We start from the raw sequence: 20,926 nt of genomic DNA, 5'->3' as shown, positions 1-20,926 counted from the left end.
TTGCGTCTTTCCAGTTTCATACAAAAGCCATGTTTTGATCTGAGTGGAATGAGTGCCCTTTAAACTTGCTGTTCGCACGCATTAGCAACGCATGCACGCATGTTTGGTGTTTGTAGTTTCCTGTCATTCTCTCGCACACAATGAAGACGAAACAGCGTTTGCAATAAAGAGAACAATACATGATTTGCGTGACCACAGGTGTGTGAGAATCATGGCATCTCGTGAGGGGGTGTAAGGATTTTCACTGATCTACTGTATGTACAAACTGAGAGTTTCCACTTCTTTGAAGGGGAGATCAAGACTTGATTGCACTTACATATGCACATGGCTATTCACAAGCGGAATAACCAAGGTACACTTTTGCCTGAGGCATGTGTTTTAACGGATGGATTCATCATTTCATTACCGAGAATAACAAAAACGTATACCGCGAAACTTGCACACATCTTTCCTTACAAACAGTGGGACTTATGCTTTGCAGTTCAGTGACGGAAAATGGCGTCAACAGATCATCGTGTGAGTACCTGAGGGACGTAACTCCCAATTTATCAAATTCGCAGGAGAGAGGAAGTATTGTATCGTCAGGAATCTCCTAACAAGAGTCAGTTAATTTTAGATACTTGACTCCGCCTGACTGCTAAGGATTGGAAGTGTAGATGTGTCTGCCCGACTCCAAATAAAGATCGTCAGAGGAGTTTATTTAAACAAAAACCTCATTTTTGTAGTTACATCCTCTGGTTCTCATACGACGATATATTATGCCATGACTGTTTGCTACATAGAAAGGTAATCGTCTGTAGCTAGATGTGAGGCAAGTGGAATCAGATTTCTTCAAAACTGTCCTCGGCTCGCAGCTAAGTGTATCAGATTATAGCAGACTGTTTGCAGTGGCTGCAAATTATGTTGTACATTTTCCTCATCTGATCACACATAACAACTTCCTTTGCTCCTGCTGTAACAAGAAGTTAGCATTACTAGCATTCCTAATATCTGGAGTCTGTGAGGTAACGTTCTCCGCGGATATTGCACCGTGCCATGAAGGCACATACTGGGATGAGTACTTATAGGGCCCCACACATTCGATACCCTGAATGTACCAATTTATTTGAGGCTGGATACACCCTGGAGCCACTTTATGCTTTGATTTATTTAGCTTTTTTACTTCGCTTTTCTACCATTTTTGGCTAATCACGAAGATGAGGATGAGTAATGATATGATGAAATTGGTGAATGGACACTTACAAAAAACACCCATGTCCAGGCTGGGATCCTAACCGGGGGCCCTGACCCCTGGTGTAGTAGCGCGCTGAGCTAACCACTCCGCCACGGAGGCCGGCTCCATTTTATGGAGGGACGAGTCCGGGAAAATTTCGACCTTTAGTTACCAACCCCGGGAATCGAACCCGGATCTCCGCATAACAGTCAGACGCCCTACCGACTACACCACCACGGCTCCCAATATCTGCAGATGAGTAACTTGGTTCGTGCTCAAACTCGGGAAACTTATACATCTGATCCACTTTGTTTTACCAGTACGTCAGACTAGTTTAACGCTGGAAAACTGCCGACGACACTTCATGATTGGAACAGAGGTAGTTGTCTCAATCCTTTGAGCTTGATGTGGCGAGCCCTCCTGGTGGTTTAAAGCGGAACTCACCTCATGTCATGAATAGTAAACAGTCTCTGGTGTAAACACAAACGCTTACATGTTTTCCATCACGCTGCAAAAGGGAATTGTACATCCCGATGGCTGACAAATGCACTCAAGCAGTTAGCATGGAGTGCGGAGGTCATCCAGCATACTCTCTCTGCATTATGCTAATTGCTTTCGTTCGGAGCCTTTCGCAACAATGCTCTTCCTTACACAATTGGCGCCGTGTAATGGTCGTTTTCAAGTACATGTTTATACAGTATTTCATCCACACGTTGTAGCTCTTGACAGGCATTTAGGGAGTGTCATTATTCAACAGACCGCTTGAGTTGTAATGGTCTGCTTTTTGATTGCATTGCGTTCCTGTACCGCGTGCGCGCGTGTGTGTGATCATGCCGATGATTCACAATACGAGGTCAGAACGTTACCTACCATGTGGGCATTTCGCACAAGGCGAAACTCGTCGCGATAACATACATTATGTTAAATTCGATAAACGTTCGCCCTAACTGGTGTTCGAAGCGAGGGGAGAATGGTATTCCCAAACTAGGGAAATTTAAGTAAAGTACCCCCAGGTATCCAAAATCAGTCTGGCCCAGTCTGTCAGAATGGAATAGGCAAATTTTGTGAGAAAATTAAAATGGCTGTGTATGGATGGATAACGATGGCTATGATGGGAAACCTTAGAATATTAGAATCTTAAGATACCTGGTTTCGAAGTACAGTAAAATCTTGTTAATCCGGAAAGGCAAAACAAAAAAAACAAAAAAGCAGAACTTCCCAAAGAAAAGGCAATCAACCAATTCTGTTTCCCGCAGTGTTTTGTTGCTATAAACTGAGTTTTAATGCTCTACTGTTCTTTTAGGTTATTTAAGTTAATCCGGACTTTCTTTAAACCGGTCAACTTATCCCCCATTAGTCCGGATTAATGAGGTTTTACTGTGTTCTCTATACTGAGACCACCCTAAATCCCGGCGCGGGAACGCCTTTATGGCAGTTCGCTGTTGCCGCGTTTACCTACAAAGTAACTTGAGGCCAAACAACCAATTAGGGCTACAGCTGCCTCACTTTATTGGCCAGAAGCGGCAACATTAGAATCCTTCCTCCGCGAAGCAACCAGCAGGAAAACAGGATTTTGTCAAAATAACCGTTCTGCGCTGTGAATGGAGTCCGGTTCTTATGGCGGCACTACTTTAGTAACTTCCTGATCATGGATATCGACAGTGTAATGATTTTTTTCTTATTTCCTATTAACAAGTTACACTGTTAATTTAGTTTGATATTTAATTATCACTGTAACATATTGTGAAATGACTTTGTTGGCGGAGGGATTACCTCACTACGACTCCAGATATCCCGGGTTCGAATCCCGTCATGAAGATGGGTGTTCTTTGTGAGTGTCCATCAGTTTCATCACATCACTCATCCTCACCGCTGCGATCAGCCGAAAGTGAAAGAATAGCGACGTAAAATAACCTACTTCAATCAAAACTTTTTCAATGCAGTGTTTGAAATTGTGTAATTACTTTCATGTCAGTGCACAAAGTTTGTAACGAACATGCCAAATGTTGACGCTACTTTTCTCTCATGCAGTATGGAAAATAATGGGCCAGCATTGCGCAGACGATTACGTGTATTTTGTTTTGCAAAAGACAGCAGTGGTCACAGCCTTGAACCTCCCAAGGTCAGCAATGGCACGTCTGAAAGCTTGTTGTTATGGGATACGTGACACTATGAAGGGAACAGTTCCCCGGAGGAACAATTGGAATATGAAGGAAGTATTTGCCTTCTAGGTATGTGGGCGTCAGCCTTGTAATTTTCCACTAATGCATACACACACGCGCACATATTTATTGGAGAGTAATTCCGAAAGTGGGAGGAGGAGTATATTTACTTCAGTTGGGAGAAGCCCTGTACAATTGTTAGTTTAACCCCCTTTTGACTGAAGATGATTGACAACGCAAAATGAAATCGAAAATTTTAATCGTATTTTTTATTATTACACTTTGCACTGCGTAAACAAATTGAAAATCCTTGCAGACTAACGAGGCCCTGGCGATAGGAATTAGTGATGTAGTGGCAGAACTGTGAAGGGTAAATGAGAATTACGTGTGAAACTGAATAAACGCGAATGAACGAGCACAAAGCTGCATAACTACGAGTGACGTTGAAACCAAAATCAGGCGCAGGCCTCTCCGATGGCTTAGTGATATTGTCACTGCCTTGTAATTAAGGAGTCCCGAGTTCGATACATAGTGGTTCGGATCCCACTTTAAACTGTAGGTCCAGTCTCAATTATCCTGTCTGTGCATAAAAGTGTACTTAAAACAAAATCAACCAATCAAACCAAAATCAGGTGCCAAAGGAGTAGCCACGAAACGGCTTCATCGCGAATGTAAAACGTGATACTGGATTAAGCGTAAAGGGAACGCCTTTAGGAATTGTATATTTCTTAAAGTCAAGTTTTAAGTTCACTTTACACTCAGATAGGCTAATCGGGACTGGACCTACCAACCCCTGTGCAATTTGCCCCCACCGGAATCGAACCCGGGACCTCTTGATTACAATGTAATAACGTTTCTGTTACGCAATCGAGTGGCACACTCGGTCTCGAGTCTCGGAATTTTGTAGTAGAATCACTAGCAGTCACTTCACGAACTTTCACAGCGTATAGAAGTCATAGAGGCAGGCACGTTTTTTTTCTTTGACGTCTGGTTTTGACACTATGCTAGTATGAATCCTCCAAAAACGGAATTGTATCCTGAATACATGCAACAACACGACACATACAATTGCTACCAATGTATTGACCTTGCAATTAGGCAGTCAGGCAGATAAATTATTCAAATATACCAAAGTCTCGAGCCAGACATTCTCGTGGTATTGCCTCGCTTTTTACAAAGCTGTCTTCTTAATCGTGGTGTTGCTGTAGTTTTTCATGATTTAAGACCGTTTGATTAGACTTAATTATTGTTAATTGACATTAATTCATTGCATTCCTTTACTAATACTCCAGGAAGTAATCTGACCTGCGTATGGGTGTGTTTGATGGAAATAACTCAGACAAGGCAATCAACTGTGTTTTTTTCTGCAGGTTCAGAGAAACTCAAGGACATGATTGGCAATTTTAAAATAAGCACATCTATCTTTATCTTGATGCATGTACACTTGAGGGGAATGCACTCTTAAGGCACCTCTTCAAATACCTCAAGGTGGCCGAGTTTTGTCGCCTTTCCCTCAATATCTAATTGAGTGAACATTTTTATTTAAAATGGATAGATAGATTTATGTATAAGAAATTTGATGGTGGATTTTTTTTTCCTCTGTAAAGAATTTCTTTGGTTAGTAGACAACTTCAGTAAGATTAAACAAAATAGAATACTGTAGGGAAATAAATAAAGTAAAATTATTTTTAAAAGAAGTATTGTTGTTACACTTTATTTCTATACTGTTATGTAGGGAACTCCTGGTGGCATAATGGCAACCTTGTCGCCTTGTACCCATTCTGCTTGTTAATTTGAACTAATAATCTCTTTCTTAAGTCTGGCATAGAAAATATTGCAGCAACTTAATTCTTGTACAGTCATGAATACTTCTGCGTTGCAATGATCCCATTGACTTTCAGTAGAGCTGTTACAACCCATAAATGTTCGTGACTGTACAACAAAGATAAAAATGAAACTCTCAAACAAAAGTTAAGAAGGACTGTATAATAGACAATAATAACTCAAACTAATAGTTATAAAATCAATCTTAATGCATGATGTGGATACTGTTGATGAGAATAAAGTAAAATAAAAAATTTAGGTCCTTTCTTAGTAGCTTGATAGCATTAGTGAATGACTGAATAATTTTACAAACCCAACTTGATTGGGCACCTTACAACCCTGGATGAGTACCAAAATACAATACTCGTATCATTGTTCTTCTTGAAGGTTCGCATAACCATTTTTTGTACATGCAAAATAATCTAACACAATTATTTTTAGTGGTTTTTATTTGATTTTATCTGCGACATTTCGTTCTGGTTTCCCAGAACTTTTTCAAGCTACACATACAACAACACAACTTCACAGTTCTGGGAAACCAGAACGAAATGTCACAGATAAAATCAAATAAAAACCACTAAAAGTAATTGTGTTAGATTATTTTGCAAATACTCAAGTAATGTAGTCATACCCTTCAGAGAACATGCTTTTTTGTTGTTGTTAATTATGTATTCCAATGCTTTTTTCTAATTGTGAATTATTTTCTCTTTCTTTCAGGCATTTTCACCAAACCACAAATATGTGGTTTCAGTGGGTTCTCAGCATGACATGATAGTCAATGTATGGGACTGGAGAGGCAATGTAAAAGTGGCCTCAAACAAAGTGTCCACCAAAGTCAAGGCTGTGTCATTTGCTGAAAATGGCAGCTACTTTGTTACTGTCGGGAATCGTCATGTTAAATTTTGGTACCTGGAATACTCCAGGTCAGCAAAGGTGAGTGCATTACATCATCATTTGAATAGTTTGACAAAGAGTTAAAATTATGAGTAAGAGCTGAAAATGGAAAGTGAATGAGTGAACGGAAAAGTATTTTTTTACTAGTAGGGAAGTGCATGAATTCTTGAGGAAATTGTTTTGTGGCTGGTGAAAATTATGCCAGTGTAATCATCATGTGGTGCAAGGACATGTAGCATGTCACTTCAAACCAAACCTAAAGAAACAAAGGCAACGTTTTGCATGTGTAGGAATGTATTTTTGTAATGTGCCACGTGTAACATGTCTCTTTGGCACAAAAGGTGCCAAAGAGACATGCCCAAATCTGGAAAATGCTTATCCCTAATTCCAGGTCATCCCGTATAAGTGTTTTGTATAATGTAATATTGTTCCCAATTAACTGGGAAGACTGTTAGCAGAAAGGTTTCTGTGATATTGCATGGAAAAAAAGCAAACCATGGTCGAGCCAGTGGATTCATTGTACTTGATTTTGGGATGGGTAACATTCACTTTTGTTTCTGCCATCAAGTCTATGGAAAGCAAGTGACAAATCTGGCACCTTTCGGTTTGCCAACATGCTGCTGGTTCTTGAGTTCTTGGACACAAGCCTCAACCACTTTCCTAGTTGATTAGAACTTTAGAACAACCCTCTTGCCAGCGTGATGAAATTCTACATTTTTCCATCAAAAGTTAAGACATGTGGCATACATATGCAGGAAAGCCATGCTGTACTGATATTAAACTGTATGTATGGGAGTTAATCACACATTTGTCTAAGCTATAGTGTATTTTTGTATATATAAAGTGTTCATATGAAGATTGTGAAATGTTGATGCAAGTATAAATGTTTGGAAGGCATCATAGTTTCTTTTATCAGTTTTCCGATGTTCTCATTGGTAGTTAATCGTACAGTTTTCCTTACGTAGAGTGCATAATAATGATATTTTACATTATAATTTTGATATATTTATTGTTTTCCAGTACAAAGAGCCTGTTCCACTTATGGGAAGGTCTGCCATTCTTGGGGAGCAGCGCAACAATTACTTCTGTGATGTTGCCTGCGGTCGAGGGGACATGGGGGATTCAACTTATGCCATCACCAAATCTGGACTCCTATGCGAGTTTAACAATAGAAGACTGCTGGACAAATGGGTAGAATTGAGGGTAAGTTTTGGCATGAAATTAATATTTGTGTCTTTTGTGTATAAGCTCCCTTTATATGCACCATTAACATTATTTTAAATATAGAGGGAAAAGATACCAAGATATCTCCACCACTGTAATACTATTTATGACCACATAGATCCTATTAATCTTTCTTCTGTATCATTGAACACTGGTTTTACTAGTCAGTTAACAATAACCAGTTGAAGTACTCGGACCTGAATGGTATCAAATATAACAATAGTAGAAAATATAATGTATCAAATTAATGTTTCAACAACCTTGTTAAAGTGGTGAGTGGAGGGAGGTCAACAAGGCTACTTTTCATTTACATTAGGTGATGTATACTCTTATCTCTTCAAGATATTTTATTCATATAAAGCATATTTCTAATAATCATTGGTGAAATTAGAAGAAATCGTGGGTTAGAAGTTTAATAACAACCAAATGTGTACGCACTTAAATTCTGCATGTAATTTAGAATAACTAATTGCTTGTGTCCTTAGTATTGTATTTGCATTTAATTGTTTTTTTGGTTATTTGACATCACTATTCTACGTTGTTGCTTGCAAATTTATAAAAACTTATGAAGTAATATTTCTTTCAAGTTACCCAATGTCCATGTTGAAAAGAAATTAATTATCTGGATATTTTGATGACTCGTGACTGCCCTTTCCTTACTAAAAGTGTGACAGTTGGAAACACAAGGAAAATTATTGTGATTGTGCCTAATTTGTATTGGTTCCCATTTTGCTGTTAAACTGTCATATTGCTTTAGTTATTTATCTATTGCTACTGTACTATAGTAATTGAAATTACATGACATGTATGTTTCTTTTTCATATATTACAGACAACTAGTGCAAACTGCATGACTGTAGGGGATAATTACATATTCATAGGTTGTGCAGATGGCATTGTAAGGTGCTTTAGTCCTTCTACCCTTCAGTTTGTTACTACTTTACCAAGAACCCACTATTTGGGTGTGGATGTTGCCAAAGGCCTGTCCATTAGGTAAGAACTAGGAAACAGATTGTTGTGTGTCATTTGCTCCATATGCATTTATCATTTGTGTTTTGAAGGGGTAAGACAAATCAATAGATTAAATAACTATATCATTCTTTAAGGATTTTTTAATAGACTTCTTGAACTTGTGAATATGTAGTCACAATACTCTTTGCAAGTTTATTTATTGCATATGCGAAAATTTAATAATACTTTTCCATCAGTTTTGTGAGAAATTGTACATGGTATTTATCAAACAAGAAAACAAGACAAAACATACAAATGAAATCTAGAGTGTAAAAATTGAGAGATAACATTACGTATTGTGCGAGTTACTCACTGTATAATATAATCTATACAAAATTTGTATACAATAGTCTTACTTACATGAGTGAGTATATAATTATACAATTGAGAGACTGTGTTTAATATAGAAGTAATGAGAATATGTATATAGTTAGTTTTTCGTAAATATTCACATTACTATTTATTACCAATTAATCAAAATTGTATTAGTCTACATATAATATCTAGCTATATTCAATTTCTGACATCTGCACAAGGGTCATCAGGGAAAAGGCATCTGGTTTAAAGTACATCATAATGTTTAGAAGTGGTAAGGATAAATGCAAGTTATCTTGTGAGAGAACCAAAAGTTACAATAGTTGTTGGACTTTATGCATTAACATTTCAAAATTTGTAGGTGCATGTTGAAGTGGTGCATTAGCAATTTTTATGATGTATCAGTGATAGAAGGTACTTTAAAAAAAATTAGACTATTGCAAACTGTAAAGTCAAAATGCTCAATCTGACAACTTCAACATGTTATTAGTGATATGCTCATTGTAAGGCCTGAGGTATATTCAAAAGTAGAAATGGAGTTATTGTTCAAGTTATATATGATTATTGAGCAAATATGTTTAAATTGTATGCAATTCTGAACTCATTTCAATATGATGTAACAAAATACAATGCTGTAAGTTAAAACCCTTTCTAAAATCCAGGTAAGACTTAAAGAAATTTATTTTTCCTCTTCCCTTCCTGGAAAGGTATGAAACTACCAACTAATTATCCCAACAAATAGACAGAACAACATAGCTTATTACTAGGTTTACAACCTTGCCACATTTTTGTGTTTCAGTTTCCCCGTGCCCTTTTGAACTTTATGTACGAAAGTGAATTCCCCACAAACCACCACTGTCCTTTCGAGGTGGATGTCTACAAGAATTTGCAACATTGAAGGGACATGTGATGGCTGCACTGAGGAAGATAAGATCCGACTTTCTTTAAGTTTGTCCTGAGCTGTACATGTGTACACACACACATGCATGTGAAAAATCCAATTTTCTAATGAGTGAAGAAGTTCCACATGTTGTAGTTGCCAGATATTCATTTCTGTATTGAATATTTTGTCATTGTATTAATTTTTTAAAACTTATTTTAACAGTCATATGTCATCACATCCAAACAATGCCAAATATCCCGATGCAATTGCCATTACGTACGATGGGCAAAATCACAAAGTTACCTGTGTCTACAATGATCATAGCCTGTATGTTTGGGATGTTAGCGATATTAAAAGGGTAAGATGATTACTATGAATTTAGTGAATTTATTTAACAGGGAATTCCAATTGTGCTATTTTTGTGTGTTTTTTGATTTGAGAAGATTTGATTTTGTCGAAGCAATGCATGTGTTAAAAGCTGTGTTTGTATTAGGGAGTGCACACTAAAAGTTGGATGTTTTGCATTTCATAGGGATGGGATAGGGTTTTTATGTAATATTCTGTGATTTGACCATGTAGTCACAGAAATATCAGTACTGTGTAATAATGATGTATGTCTGCTGACTGGAAGTTTATTTTTTCTACATCTCAACACATATTTTTTTTTTAAATCTTGTTGTTAAAAAACAGATCTGTCTGTGTCGAAAACTTAATAGGAAATAAACCCAAAGTTGGCATAAGTACACAACTGTTATTTCTTGATTGTTTAAAGAAAAACACGGGTGTCATACATGAACGACACTTCTTTTTTTACAACTAGCATTATTTTATGTTATATGAAAGTAATCTTGAAATGTCTGTAAAATGCATGATTTGTCATTTCACATGAGTCAGTAGTGTTGTTGAAAGAAAGTTTTCACTGCTTGTTGAAAGTCACTAATAAAACAGCTTTAGAAAAATATGAAAATATATGTAGGCTCAAGATTGGTCTTTGGAATGTTCATTTCTTCATTATGTGTACTAAAGTATTACAATGATAGCATAAATCTTAGCATTAGTAATATCAGTGCATTTAATAACAAACTATATGGTTGCAAGGAAATATTCTTAAGTAGCAATAATAATGTATTTTAGGTTGGAAAGTCCCACTCTTTCCTCTTCCATTCAGCGTGTATATGGGGAGTGGAGATGTACCCCAATCTAGGAGAAGACAGCAAACCCCTGATGACTCCTGGAAGCTTTGTTACATGCTCCAGTGATGACACCATTAGAGTGTGGAATATGGATCCCAACATGCCAAACAACACGCTCTACAAGAGAAACATATACAGTAATGTAAGTGTCCAGATTTTGTTTTGTATGCTACTGTGTGTTAAGGTTCCAGAGACCCTTTGTAAATTTATAATGTTTGAGAAATCCAAAGGCCCATGTTTCATCCTGGTTGAGCAATTTTCAGTATGTTACCATTTATATGCTCTCTGTGCTGTAGTTAGAGGGTAACACAACATAATGCATTACTTGTTAGGGTGTTACCTCTGTCATCATGTTACTTTCTTTGGTAATTGTCTTAGTAACACTTTACCAAAATTACATTAATAATTCTAATGGTACTTCCATGGCTGTATATAATAGAATGTCTTAATGGATTCAAACCCCTCCCATTGGTTTTGTGAACATTTTGCACTAATTGTTTAATCAAAGAAACAATATCTCAAAATTGGTCAAAACACTACATTGGTTGAAAAGGTTTTGACACTCAAGTAGTCATTTTGAAAATAAAAGTCCAATTCTATACTATTATGGTTAACATAATGTAATCCAAATAGAGAGAATTTTTATTGGTTATAATTTTCAAGTAGTCATCATCATCATGTGTTCCATCAATAATACATAAATATTAGCAATTATAACTAAAAAAAATGTACAATCCTTGGAGTGCTGTAAGTTGAACCCCACTCATAATTTCTGTATATATGGGTACTCTGTTATTTTGTGATACTTATCCAGTGTCGCCCTGATAAATTCAGAACTGGAAGATTTGTTTGCTAGGTCCAAACATGCTTTGTTCCTTTGTTTTGAACGTGTGAATGTAAAGTTACACTGGGAAAACATGTCCTACAGAGAAGATATGAGACTTGCGTAAAAAGTTAAATGTCAGTGTTGTATGACCAAATAATGGTGGCATGTCACTTTTAGGAACACAGTAACAATATCATGTTAGCCTTTGGAAGAAAAGTAACAGAAATTGTAAGATGTTTACTTTCTTTGAGTAACTTACCCTAATGTGATTCAATGCCATTTAAAATTTTGGTAGATGGTACACTCTAGTAGTCAGTGTTCCAGGTGGTGGACTGGTTTGCGTGACTGTTCTAGGACAAAGAACTAGTTTATTTGTTGCTTATCGTGATTATGTGAAAGCTTTCATACCTTATTTCATTTTAGGAACTTTTGAAAGTGTTGTACATAGATGCTGAACTGACATACCTGAAAGACTTGGATTTGTCTGCAGCTGGTGCTACAGAAAAGACTGACACATCTTATGATGGGAGAAATGGGGTCCGCTCCATTAGAATAAGCCCTGATGGTAAACATCTAGCCTCAGGGGATCGAGCAGGAAACATTAGGTTTGTAATTATATTTAACATGTTTGTAATGAAATCAGTTTTGTAATGTTATATATGCAGAATTTTAAGACTTGAAAAAATAATATATTTCTATTCAAGAATTTAATTGAGTCTCAACAACCAATCCTTTGAACAGTTCCTTATAGTACTCTGAAGAGAAACTGAAAAATATGTGTAAAAATATGACGAAACTTCAAGAAGGTGTAGCTTTAAATTTCAGACTTTTTCTAGTATCTTTTGCTACATGTGTGTTAAACTTGGTGAAATTTGCGATAAACACAAAAGATCACATGAAAGACATCGCTTCACAACTTACGTGCATAAGAATTGTGTAGCATGTAATTGCATCCACTTATGACCACTTTCTAGCAACAGTTTTATCACTTTTGTAAAAACTTAGTTCCTAGGTAATACTTACAACCAATATTTTATGGTCAATAACAATATTAATAAGCAGAAATAGCAATATGGAGATTTTTTTTTTAGTACAATATAAAGGCAAACTTTTTTGGTGAATGTTAAACTATGAGAGTTACACAAATACTGTAATCACTACTCTACTTCCTAAATTTGGTCAATTTTATTGAAATTAATTTTTAAAATGTGAGACCAATAGCAAAATGTCACAGTTGTGGATGTATATTAGAGATTCTTAACAGAAATATGTCATCGAAATTATAAGTAATAATCAAAATCAACTGTTGACCAGTAATTGCTATCTGCTGATTAATCCAATATGAAACTTGTGTTGCACTACTTTTATAAATTGTTAACTTATGTAGTTACACATTAATTTATTCCATTTCAGAATCCATGAACTCCAGTTCTTGGATGAGTTGTGTCGAATTGAGGCTCATGATGCTGAGGTTCTGTGCCTTGAATACACAAAACACGAAAGCGGACACAAGTTTCTGGCATCAGCATCAAGGGATAGGCTTATCCATGTTTTCAGTGTCGATGAGGTAAGCCTTTTCTGTTTTTCATAGACTTATGATGCATGTCATTATTTAAGTTTTCAAAATTGAGCAAGAGAAATGTTATTCTTTGCTACTGACTCCTTCATTTGGAGTAATTCATTGCATTATAAAGTAGTGTTCTTCGTTTTGCTTGATTACAAGATGTTACATTATGATAAATGCACATAAAATCTTGTGACTGTTCTCTTCTCCAGCACAATATTAATTTATCACATTTTTTGCCTGTCTTTGAAACTTAAAATGTGTATGTTTTGTTGATGTACAATGTTTAATATTTAATTAAATCAATCTATAGTAAGTTGTATAACACTTGTGTGTTTGGCAACATTGACATTGGTCTGGTAATAAGAATAACAATTACTGTTATAGCAGATAAGTTGAATCTACCAGGATTTAGTTTGCAGTATTTTCTTTCCTGTATTATAAATTTAGTAATGTAATTAATGGTAACATACATGCATGTTTGTAATCCTGGAATATTCAATGTGGAGAAAACTTAATTGTGAAAGTGTTTAATAGCAGTGCTCATATTATGAGTATTAATATTCATAGTGCAATCTTAAGTATCAAATTATATACTGTTTGTGTAATATTACTCTCAAAACCAAGAAGTATAATCCTATTATTTATGCAATTTTCAAGAGATATGGTTGCACCAATACTCTTATGTGATAAATTATCTAATACAATTTGTTCAGTTAATTTGTGAAGGTGATATGTATAAAGGATTGTTCAGTGTCAAATGAAAATTTAACCAGTATTAAAATGGTTATAATATTCTGTTCTGCATTTTGTAGGAGTACAACTTCCTTCAAACGCTTGATGATCATTCATCGTCAATAACAGCTGTCCGATTTCTGAATACTCATGGCCAGTTGCAAATGGTGTCTTGTGGAGCTGATAAGTCCATTATATTCAGACAGCTTCAGTGTGTAAGTATGAGATTAGTTTTGTTACCAATAACATTTTAGGGGGCTTTCACACCAAAGTGACATGTAGCATGCCATTTGAGATATGTACCACTTAAAAATAAACCTCACAGAATTAATGCAGCCTTTTATACCAGATTGGCATGACATGCTTCACATATCACTTGGGTGTTCTTCAGACTAGTCTAATTTTTAAAATAGTTTGCACCTTGCATGGGTGATGAAGGCCTTTTCCAGACTGGTGGGAGAAGTTGGATACTCAGAGGTCTATTGATTAGTGTTAAGTATGTGTGTGTGGGATTCTGAAACATCTGTACCGGCACTGGGGGGGAAAAAATCCCACCCTGATCCTAACTTTTGTGAAATGATTTCCTGGCTTTTCAAGATCCCATAGAGATGAAAAATTCAAAATAATAATGTTTGAAAGCAGTTAATTCTCAGTTTCTTGAACTAAAAATGTCTGAAAGTTCTTGGAAATGGCAGTTTTTATTCCAGAAATGTAAAATCAATCACTTGAGGAGGAATAGTATGTAGAATACTAGATTTTCTCAGTGTCAGGAAATTTCGAAGAGTTCCAATCCAAAAATGTCCCAAGTCAATCAAAAAATAGCAGGTTTTTGGGGTATAATTTCCTTCACTGTGTACAAGGAGCTGAATGATCTAAATGGCTGGATGAAATGTTACATGGGTGCTTATGAAAGTACTAATTTCTTATTTACTCTACGAACATGTTACTTATATAACTGCACAAAGCATGTTGGCAGAGACGAGAAAGATTGGCTGTTGAGGAATGAGTATTTTTACTCTTCGTACAAAATATATAGGATGAAAATTAAGTTTAATTTATTAATTATATTTTTAGTAAGCTCTTATCTAGCATAATAATTGGCTTTGAAAGTAACTACCAACTGTGACATGAGAAAAAATACATAATGTAGAACTCACCTTCCCCACCTTTTTTTAAAATCAAATACTTGCAAACAGAATTGAAATTAACATGTACCTTGTGGGAAACTAAACCTCACCCCCTTAATGTGAACTGTCTATAATTGTATAAAATTTTTGCCTTTGTATATTAATAGTTTATGGAAATAATTTCAGAATGCACAAAACCAGTGGCAGTTTGCTCGGGGCCACAATGCCGCAGGAAAAACTACTCTGTATGACATGGAGATAGACTCGGGCCAAAAACATGTCTTAACTGCATGTCAGGACAGAAACATCAGAGTGTACAATGTTAACAGCGGAAAGCACAGCAAGACATTCAAGGGTTCTATGGGAGAAGATGGGTCACTCATAAAGGTAAGTCTTGTGAGCAGTGTTTTATCTTCATATGTCATTTTAACTAGAGTTGGGCTGATACTACTGTGAACTGATACCCACACTTGTGTTGACACTAACCAATTACCACCGATACAGATTCTTGAAACATTGTAACAATGAAAAGCTGTTCAAAATATTGTTTAATGATAGTGGGTGAGTATTCCATTTCAATAAGCATCAATTTTCTAGTTATATCAGAATATTCAAACACATGTTGTGTGAAGAACTGTATTTTGTAATTACATAATATTGGTGCAAAATAAATGGAAATTTGAATTTTACATAATTTACAGGATAATTAGACTCCGCAAAAGTGTCGCATGGCATTTTTGCAGACCCTATAATTAATAATAATAATAATAATAACACGTGAAGACCAAAATGCTGGAAATGTATCAGTTGGTATTGGTGAATAAATGCTGTTAAATTGGCATGCAATATAAAATTCACATAAATATCTTTATTGTGCCATGTGCTGGGCAGTGTATATATGCATCTTTTTAACTCCCATCTTGTTTTTACTTCTTTTCTATCTCCCTTAACAGGTGAGAAACCCAAGAACTATCTGGGTTTTAGTCTGCTTTATTATGTTCTGTTTTTAGTTTTATTCCTGGGCAGCTACAGTAGCAGGCAAGACTACTATAAAATACTGCGTGGAAATTTGAATTCTGTTTCTTTCACGTATATTTTATCACAAAAGAAAGTGAATCACAAAAGACACCAAATTTGAAAGTATGTTTCAATAAATATAAATATTGTTAAATCATATGGTGTTGCCTATATAATAAATGGTGAGACTAGTAATGTGCAACATGTGCAACATGTACTACATAGCCGAAGTTCACTTTATGCTAGTTAATGTTAATTGGGACTGGATCTACAGTTTAAAGTGGAATCCAAACCATGCACCACATGGTTTGCTGTTTGTAATTGTGTTCCTCTTCATGATAATGACTCAAAATAGTGGCAGAAGTATTAAAAAATGGGTTAAATATAATGCCTGTGAAATTTGCATTTTGTTTGGCAAAGTGTGTTGTTAATATGATTTATTTGTGTTAGTGTGCCTAAAGCACTATGCTACGCTCCAAGGTTTTACAATAATTGAAAAATTAAATAAGGTAAGGAAAGAAGAACTTTAAAAAAACTGTGCTAATTGTGTGGTTTTTGCATAAAATAAATCATAACTCTCAAATTACCACAAAGTATGTCACTTCAAGACTAAACTGCAATTTGCTGCATTCTTTTTTCTTTCTTCAAAATTGTAGACAGAAATACCTAAATGCCTTTGTTTTGGTTTCCTTTGCATGCAGAAATGATTACCTGATTGAGCTTTGTAGAAAACATTCAAATCAACCCTTGCATAAGTCGTGAATTGGATGTATCTTTGTATTTCAGGTTGTGTTAGACAATAGTGGTATATACACAGCTACAAGCTGCACAGACAAAACCCTTTGTATATATGACTACTACTCAGGCGAATGTATGGCAACTATGTTTGGTCATTCAGAGCTAGTAACAGGATTGAGATTCACAAATGACTGTCGTCATTTAATATCAGCATCTGGAGATGGCTGCATCTTCATCTGGCGCATTCCTCATGATATGACAGTCACGATGCATGCAAGGCTGGCTCAACAGGCAGCTCGGGCTGCCAAGGATAATAGGTAGGTGTTTGGCTATTTTAATTTCAAACTGCATTGTTGTGTTGCTAATAATTTTACTACTCTGATATGTCTATAAATTGCCTAAATACTATAGAGTAAAATTTCACAATTTTAAAATTATTCTTATAGATGAATAATACCTAAATGTGCCATTTGTTTTTCAAAGCAAAACCCATTGCAGCCAAAAGTCATTCCTTGCTTTCCAAAAATAAATATAGGAAAATATTTCTCCATGTATGTGATAATTTATTTATATCTTTGTAGGCATACAATTCCAAATGGTAACCACGTGGACAATGAACATTTCAGTGTCCCACCTCCTGAGTTTCTGGATCCAAATGCAAATAACATGGATGAACCTGATTACAGGTAAATTTTTATTCATGCTTATTACTATAGTTATTGCAACAAATTTCCAGTGAATTCTTATATGTCAAGATAAGACAACTGGGATAGTTTGGTATTTTTTGCTAACTCTGAAATGGAACGACTAGGACAATTATGTACATATGACTTTAATTTTCCTCTTCTAATTACAAACACTTGTGTGTCTTTTTATTAGCATGACATTGTAGTCTGATATATACGGTACTAAACAAATCAAGATATCATTTGTGACACTACTGTCATTAGTTTCCTAGGTACATAATTTCAAAATTCACACTGCAAACAGCCTCAGCATTACTAATACTGCAGAAAACCAAGGATCTATATGTCAAATCACAAACCCTGACACCTTCTGTAAACAAAACCACCTGCATGCAGAAAGCTTTGCAAACTCATAGAAGTAAAATAATCCACATGAAAATCCAGCGTTGTTAAAGGATTCATTACGTAAGGTAAAACAATGGCAAATTTGTAGTATGGGATACGCTGCGGCAAATGACGTCTCACTTTAAACCCAATGCTCTTTCTTTTTTTACTTATTGCTTCACCTTTATGGTTAACTCTTTGCACCAGTAATCATTTCCCATAAATTTGGCTTCTTTCTTTGAATATATTTTACTTGCATTTTTTTTAGACAAAATGATATAACATGGTAATGTATATTTCTAAGGATGATATAGATAGGAGTGTATTTGAAATTTGTTTGTACATTTTATGTAAATTGTATCTTATGTAAATAAAATATATAATGGGCATAAACAGCCATATGCATTGCTGTAAGTCCAACAAATATATTGATGATGATCAAAACAAGACAAAAAGTTCGTAAATTTATTGCGGTTGGAAACTTTGACAAGCATCCTAATAACGATTTTTATTCCGCCAAATATAGTGCACTTCATAAAATAACTTGGTGACATGGCAAGGCAAGATAAGTGTGAACATTTTGTAGTAATATAACTTTCAATGAGCTTAGAGATTTGTGTACATAATGATATTTTATAACATTGGTTATTTTCTAAAAATAATCATGTGAACAGCAAGGAAGTAGTGCAACTTAGTAATATTGCTTGACTTAGCCTTAGAAAAATAACATGCCGAGTTCTATGCGTGAGGGAAAGTCTCCGTGTTCTCCGAGCTTGTTTTCAAAACACCAGCAAGGACAGCCTTTCCAAAGGGGTGAGAAACAGATTCTACTCAATATTTATGTAACGTTCTGTCAGTAGTATCCTGAGAAACCAGTAAATGAAGTGGTTAAGTTGGTATCCCAGTGCAGTGGTGTGTCAGTGTCTGCAGTTTTAAGGGTTATGAAAGAGAGAATGACCGGGAGAGTAACAATGTATGCGGCTGCATATTCGTCTGATGTTTTGAGAACTGGTTCTCACATTCAGAGGCTCTTATATAAAAGGAATAGGTGCGGCGAACTATGAGTGTAACAGCAGATGATTGCGGTCATGGATCAGCTGACGCGGAGTGATACATCGAATCGGTGAGACCGTTTGTTTACAGAAGGTCTCAGGGATGGTGATTTAGACCTTAGAGCTTAACACTACAGTATTTACTTTTTTTGTTGTTGATGTACAGTTTACAAACAGTAGAATGAACTAGTTTGGCATAGTACAGTGTGTAATTTGTTATGCAGACATCACCACACTTTATTTTTCATGGTTAATTTCCTGAAATTCATGAATTGATTTTTTTCTCTCTAGAAAGGTGGAGCATCTGGCTTCATATTTGTATCAGTTTTGTTACTGTTGATTCTAAGGATTGGTGTATACAATATTGCTCTCGTTTATTAGTTACCTGTGGAGAATTTTCAGTGTTTGACATTTTCCTTTCATTTAACTGTTTTATTTTGTGTTGGTTAAAGATGCACACGTTTGCTGTCATGTGTAGAGATTTTATGTGACCAAGGTAAAAAAAAAATCTTAAATTCTGGAGAAAATGTAAAATTCAGGAACGTAAGATTGAGGTTCCACCAGACTATTTTTCATACAACTAATGTTTCTGTTCTAAATATGTGCAATGTTTCAGGTTTAGTGTGGGGCAGTTGCCATTGTGGGCAAAGAAGCAAATAACAACAGATAATGTCAGCCCACCAACAAGTATGGGCCGACAAATAGATTTCCCGAAAGGAAGATGGGCCCAACGCATTGATGCAGGTGGTATAACTGTGAAATCTGTCTACGACAGTGACAGTATTATACCATTCCCATTGACTCAAGGTTAGTGCACCAAAAAGTTGAACAGCATTTTTGTAAAAATTATAAATTTTCATGCAATAGGTTTTTGTGCTTACAATTCCAGTTTTTACATAGCTTTTTCTATTTCTTCATCTATTTTGGTTATTTTACATCTGGTTTCTTTCTCTTGGGGTTAATTGTGTCCACGTATGAACTGATTAAGTTGATGATGAGATGTAGACCTATGGTTTCCAAGCACATGATGCTAAAACACTCCCATTACAGAGGCTAGCTGCATAGTTTTTTGAAGCTTGTTTTGTTATGTCTTTTACAACATTTGTATTTCTTCCCAATATATGTTAACCTAATTTTGAAGAGAAATTATCACTGTCATTTAAATTAATAATTTGCATTCTTGTGAATTAATAACAAGCCCCAATATTTGATGAAATTTTGGATCCCTTCTTGGAATATGTCTTTCAATCCAAATTTTAATCGATCAAACTATTACATAATGAACAACATACCTTATGACATGTTTTCCATTTGATTTCGTCTACATTTTACAACAATCATGTATAATCTCTTAAGCATGAACACTTAATTTGTATGAGTTGTGTATCCTTTTGTCTTTATTAAAATTGCTACTAATATCACGATTGTGAAATGGCTTCATTTCATTCTGTCATCTTCTGCTTCAACATTTCATGTATGATAATGAATTTTATACTTCAATAACACAAGGTAATTTATTTTTCATGATTGAAGAACATGTTAATTGTAGCAGGTTGTAGTACATCAACAGATAAAAATTGTATGTATAGTTTCGGGCAATAGTCCTTTTATATGTAATTTATGGCAGTTATCTGAGGGACTAAATTGTGATCTCTCATGTTTTTTGTAGAAAAAAGACTGGATTCTGATGGTTCCAAGGACAGTTCAATTGACAGTGGAACAGAAATTCGTCAATACACAGATTACAGGAAGGAGACTATTATTATTTCAAAGCAGGTAAGTGCATATATAATATAGATACATGTATCACCAATACAGAAATGTATTGTATTGCAGTTGTTATGTGAATAAAGTTGATAAAACCATTTCAATATCTACCCCATCCTGTTATCCTAATCTTTAGATAGCCGGCCCTCATGGCAGAGTGGTTGGCACATAAAGCTACGATGAATCCTGGCCTAGGCATGGATGTTTGTGAGTGTCCATTCATCAATTTCATCATGTCATCACTCAACCCCATCTTCGCAAATTAGCCAAAAGTTGCACGAAAGGCTAAGTAAAATAAAGCAAATCAATCAA

At 35.4% G+C, this 20,926-nt stretch overlaps 1 protein-coding gene across 5 annotated transcripts in view; it reads left to right on the top strand.

Moving 5' to 3' along the window:
• Positions 1–20,926, top strand: part of Wdr62 (WD repeat domain 62) — a 255,818-nt gene that overhangs the window by 201,839 nt on the left and 33,053 nt on the right. For all 5 annotated transcript variants that reach the window (XM_083120947.1, XM_083120945.1, XM_083120946.1 and 2 more), the window contains 13 exons: positions 5,917–6,132; positions 7,114–7,296; positions 8,149–8,309; positions 9,748–9,883; positions 10,660–10,860; positions 11,968–12,149; positions 12,958–13,111; positions 13,924–14,058; positions 15,157–15,357; positions 16,774–17,042; positions 17,307–17,411; positions 19,464–19,654; positions 20,517–20,623. In XM_083120947.1, coding sequence (XP_082977073.1) covers positions 5,917–6,132; positions 7,114–7,296; positions 8,149–8,309; positions 9,748–9,883; positions 10,660–10,860; positions 11,968–12,149; positions 12,958–13,111; positions 13,924–14,058; positions 15,157–15,357; positions 16,774–17,042; positions 17,307–17,411; positions 19,464–19,654; positions 20,517–20,623 — 2,241 coding nt within the window. The remainder of the gene's footprint in view (positions 1–5,916; positions 6,133–7,113; positions 7,297–8,148; positions 8,310–9,747; positions 9,884–10,659; positions 10,861–11,967; positions 12,150–12,957; positions 13,112–13,923; positions 14,059–15,156; positions 15,358–16,773; positions 17,043–17,306; positions 17,412–19,463; positions 19,655–20,516; positions 20,624–20,926) is intronic.

This window comes from Lepisma saccharinum, chromosome 4, assembly GCF_977018435.1.
Source record: "Lepisma saccharinum chromosome 4, izLepSacc3.1, whole genome shotgun sequence".
In the NCBI taxonomy this organism is placed as follows: domain Eukaryota; kingdom Metazoa; phylum Arthropoda; class Insecta; order Zygentoma; family Lepismatidae; genus Lepisma; species Lepisma saccharinum.
Note: the sequence above shows the minus strand (reverse complement) of the source record. Positions and strands in the feature narration are given on the sequence as shown.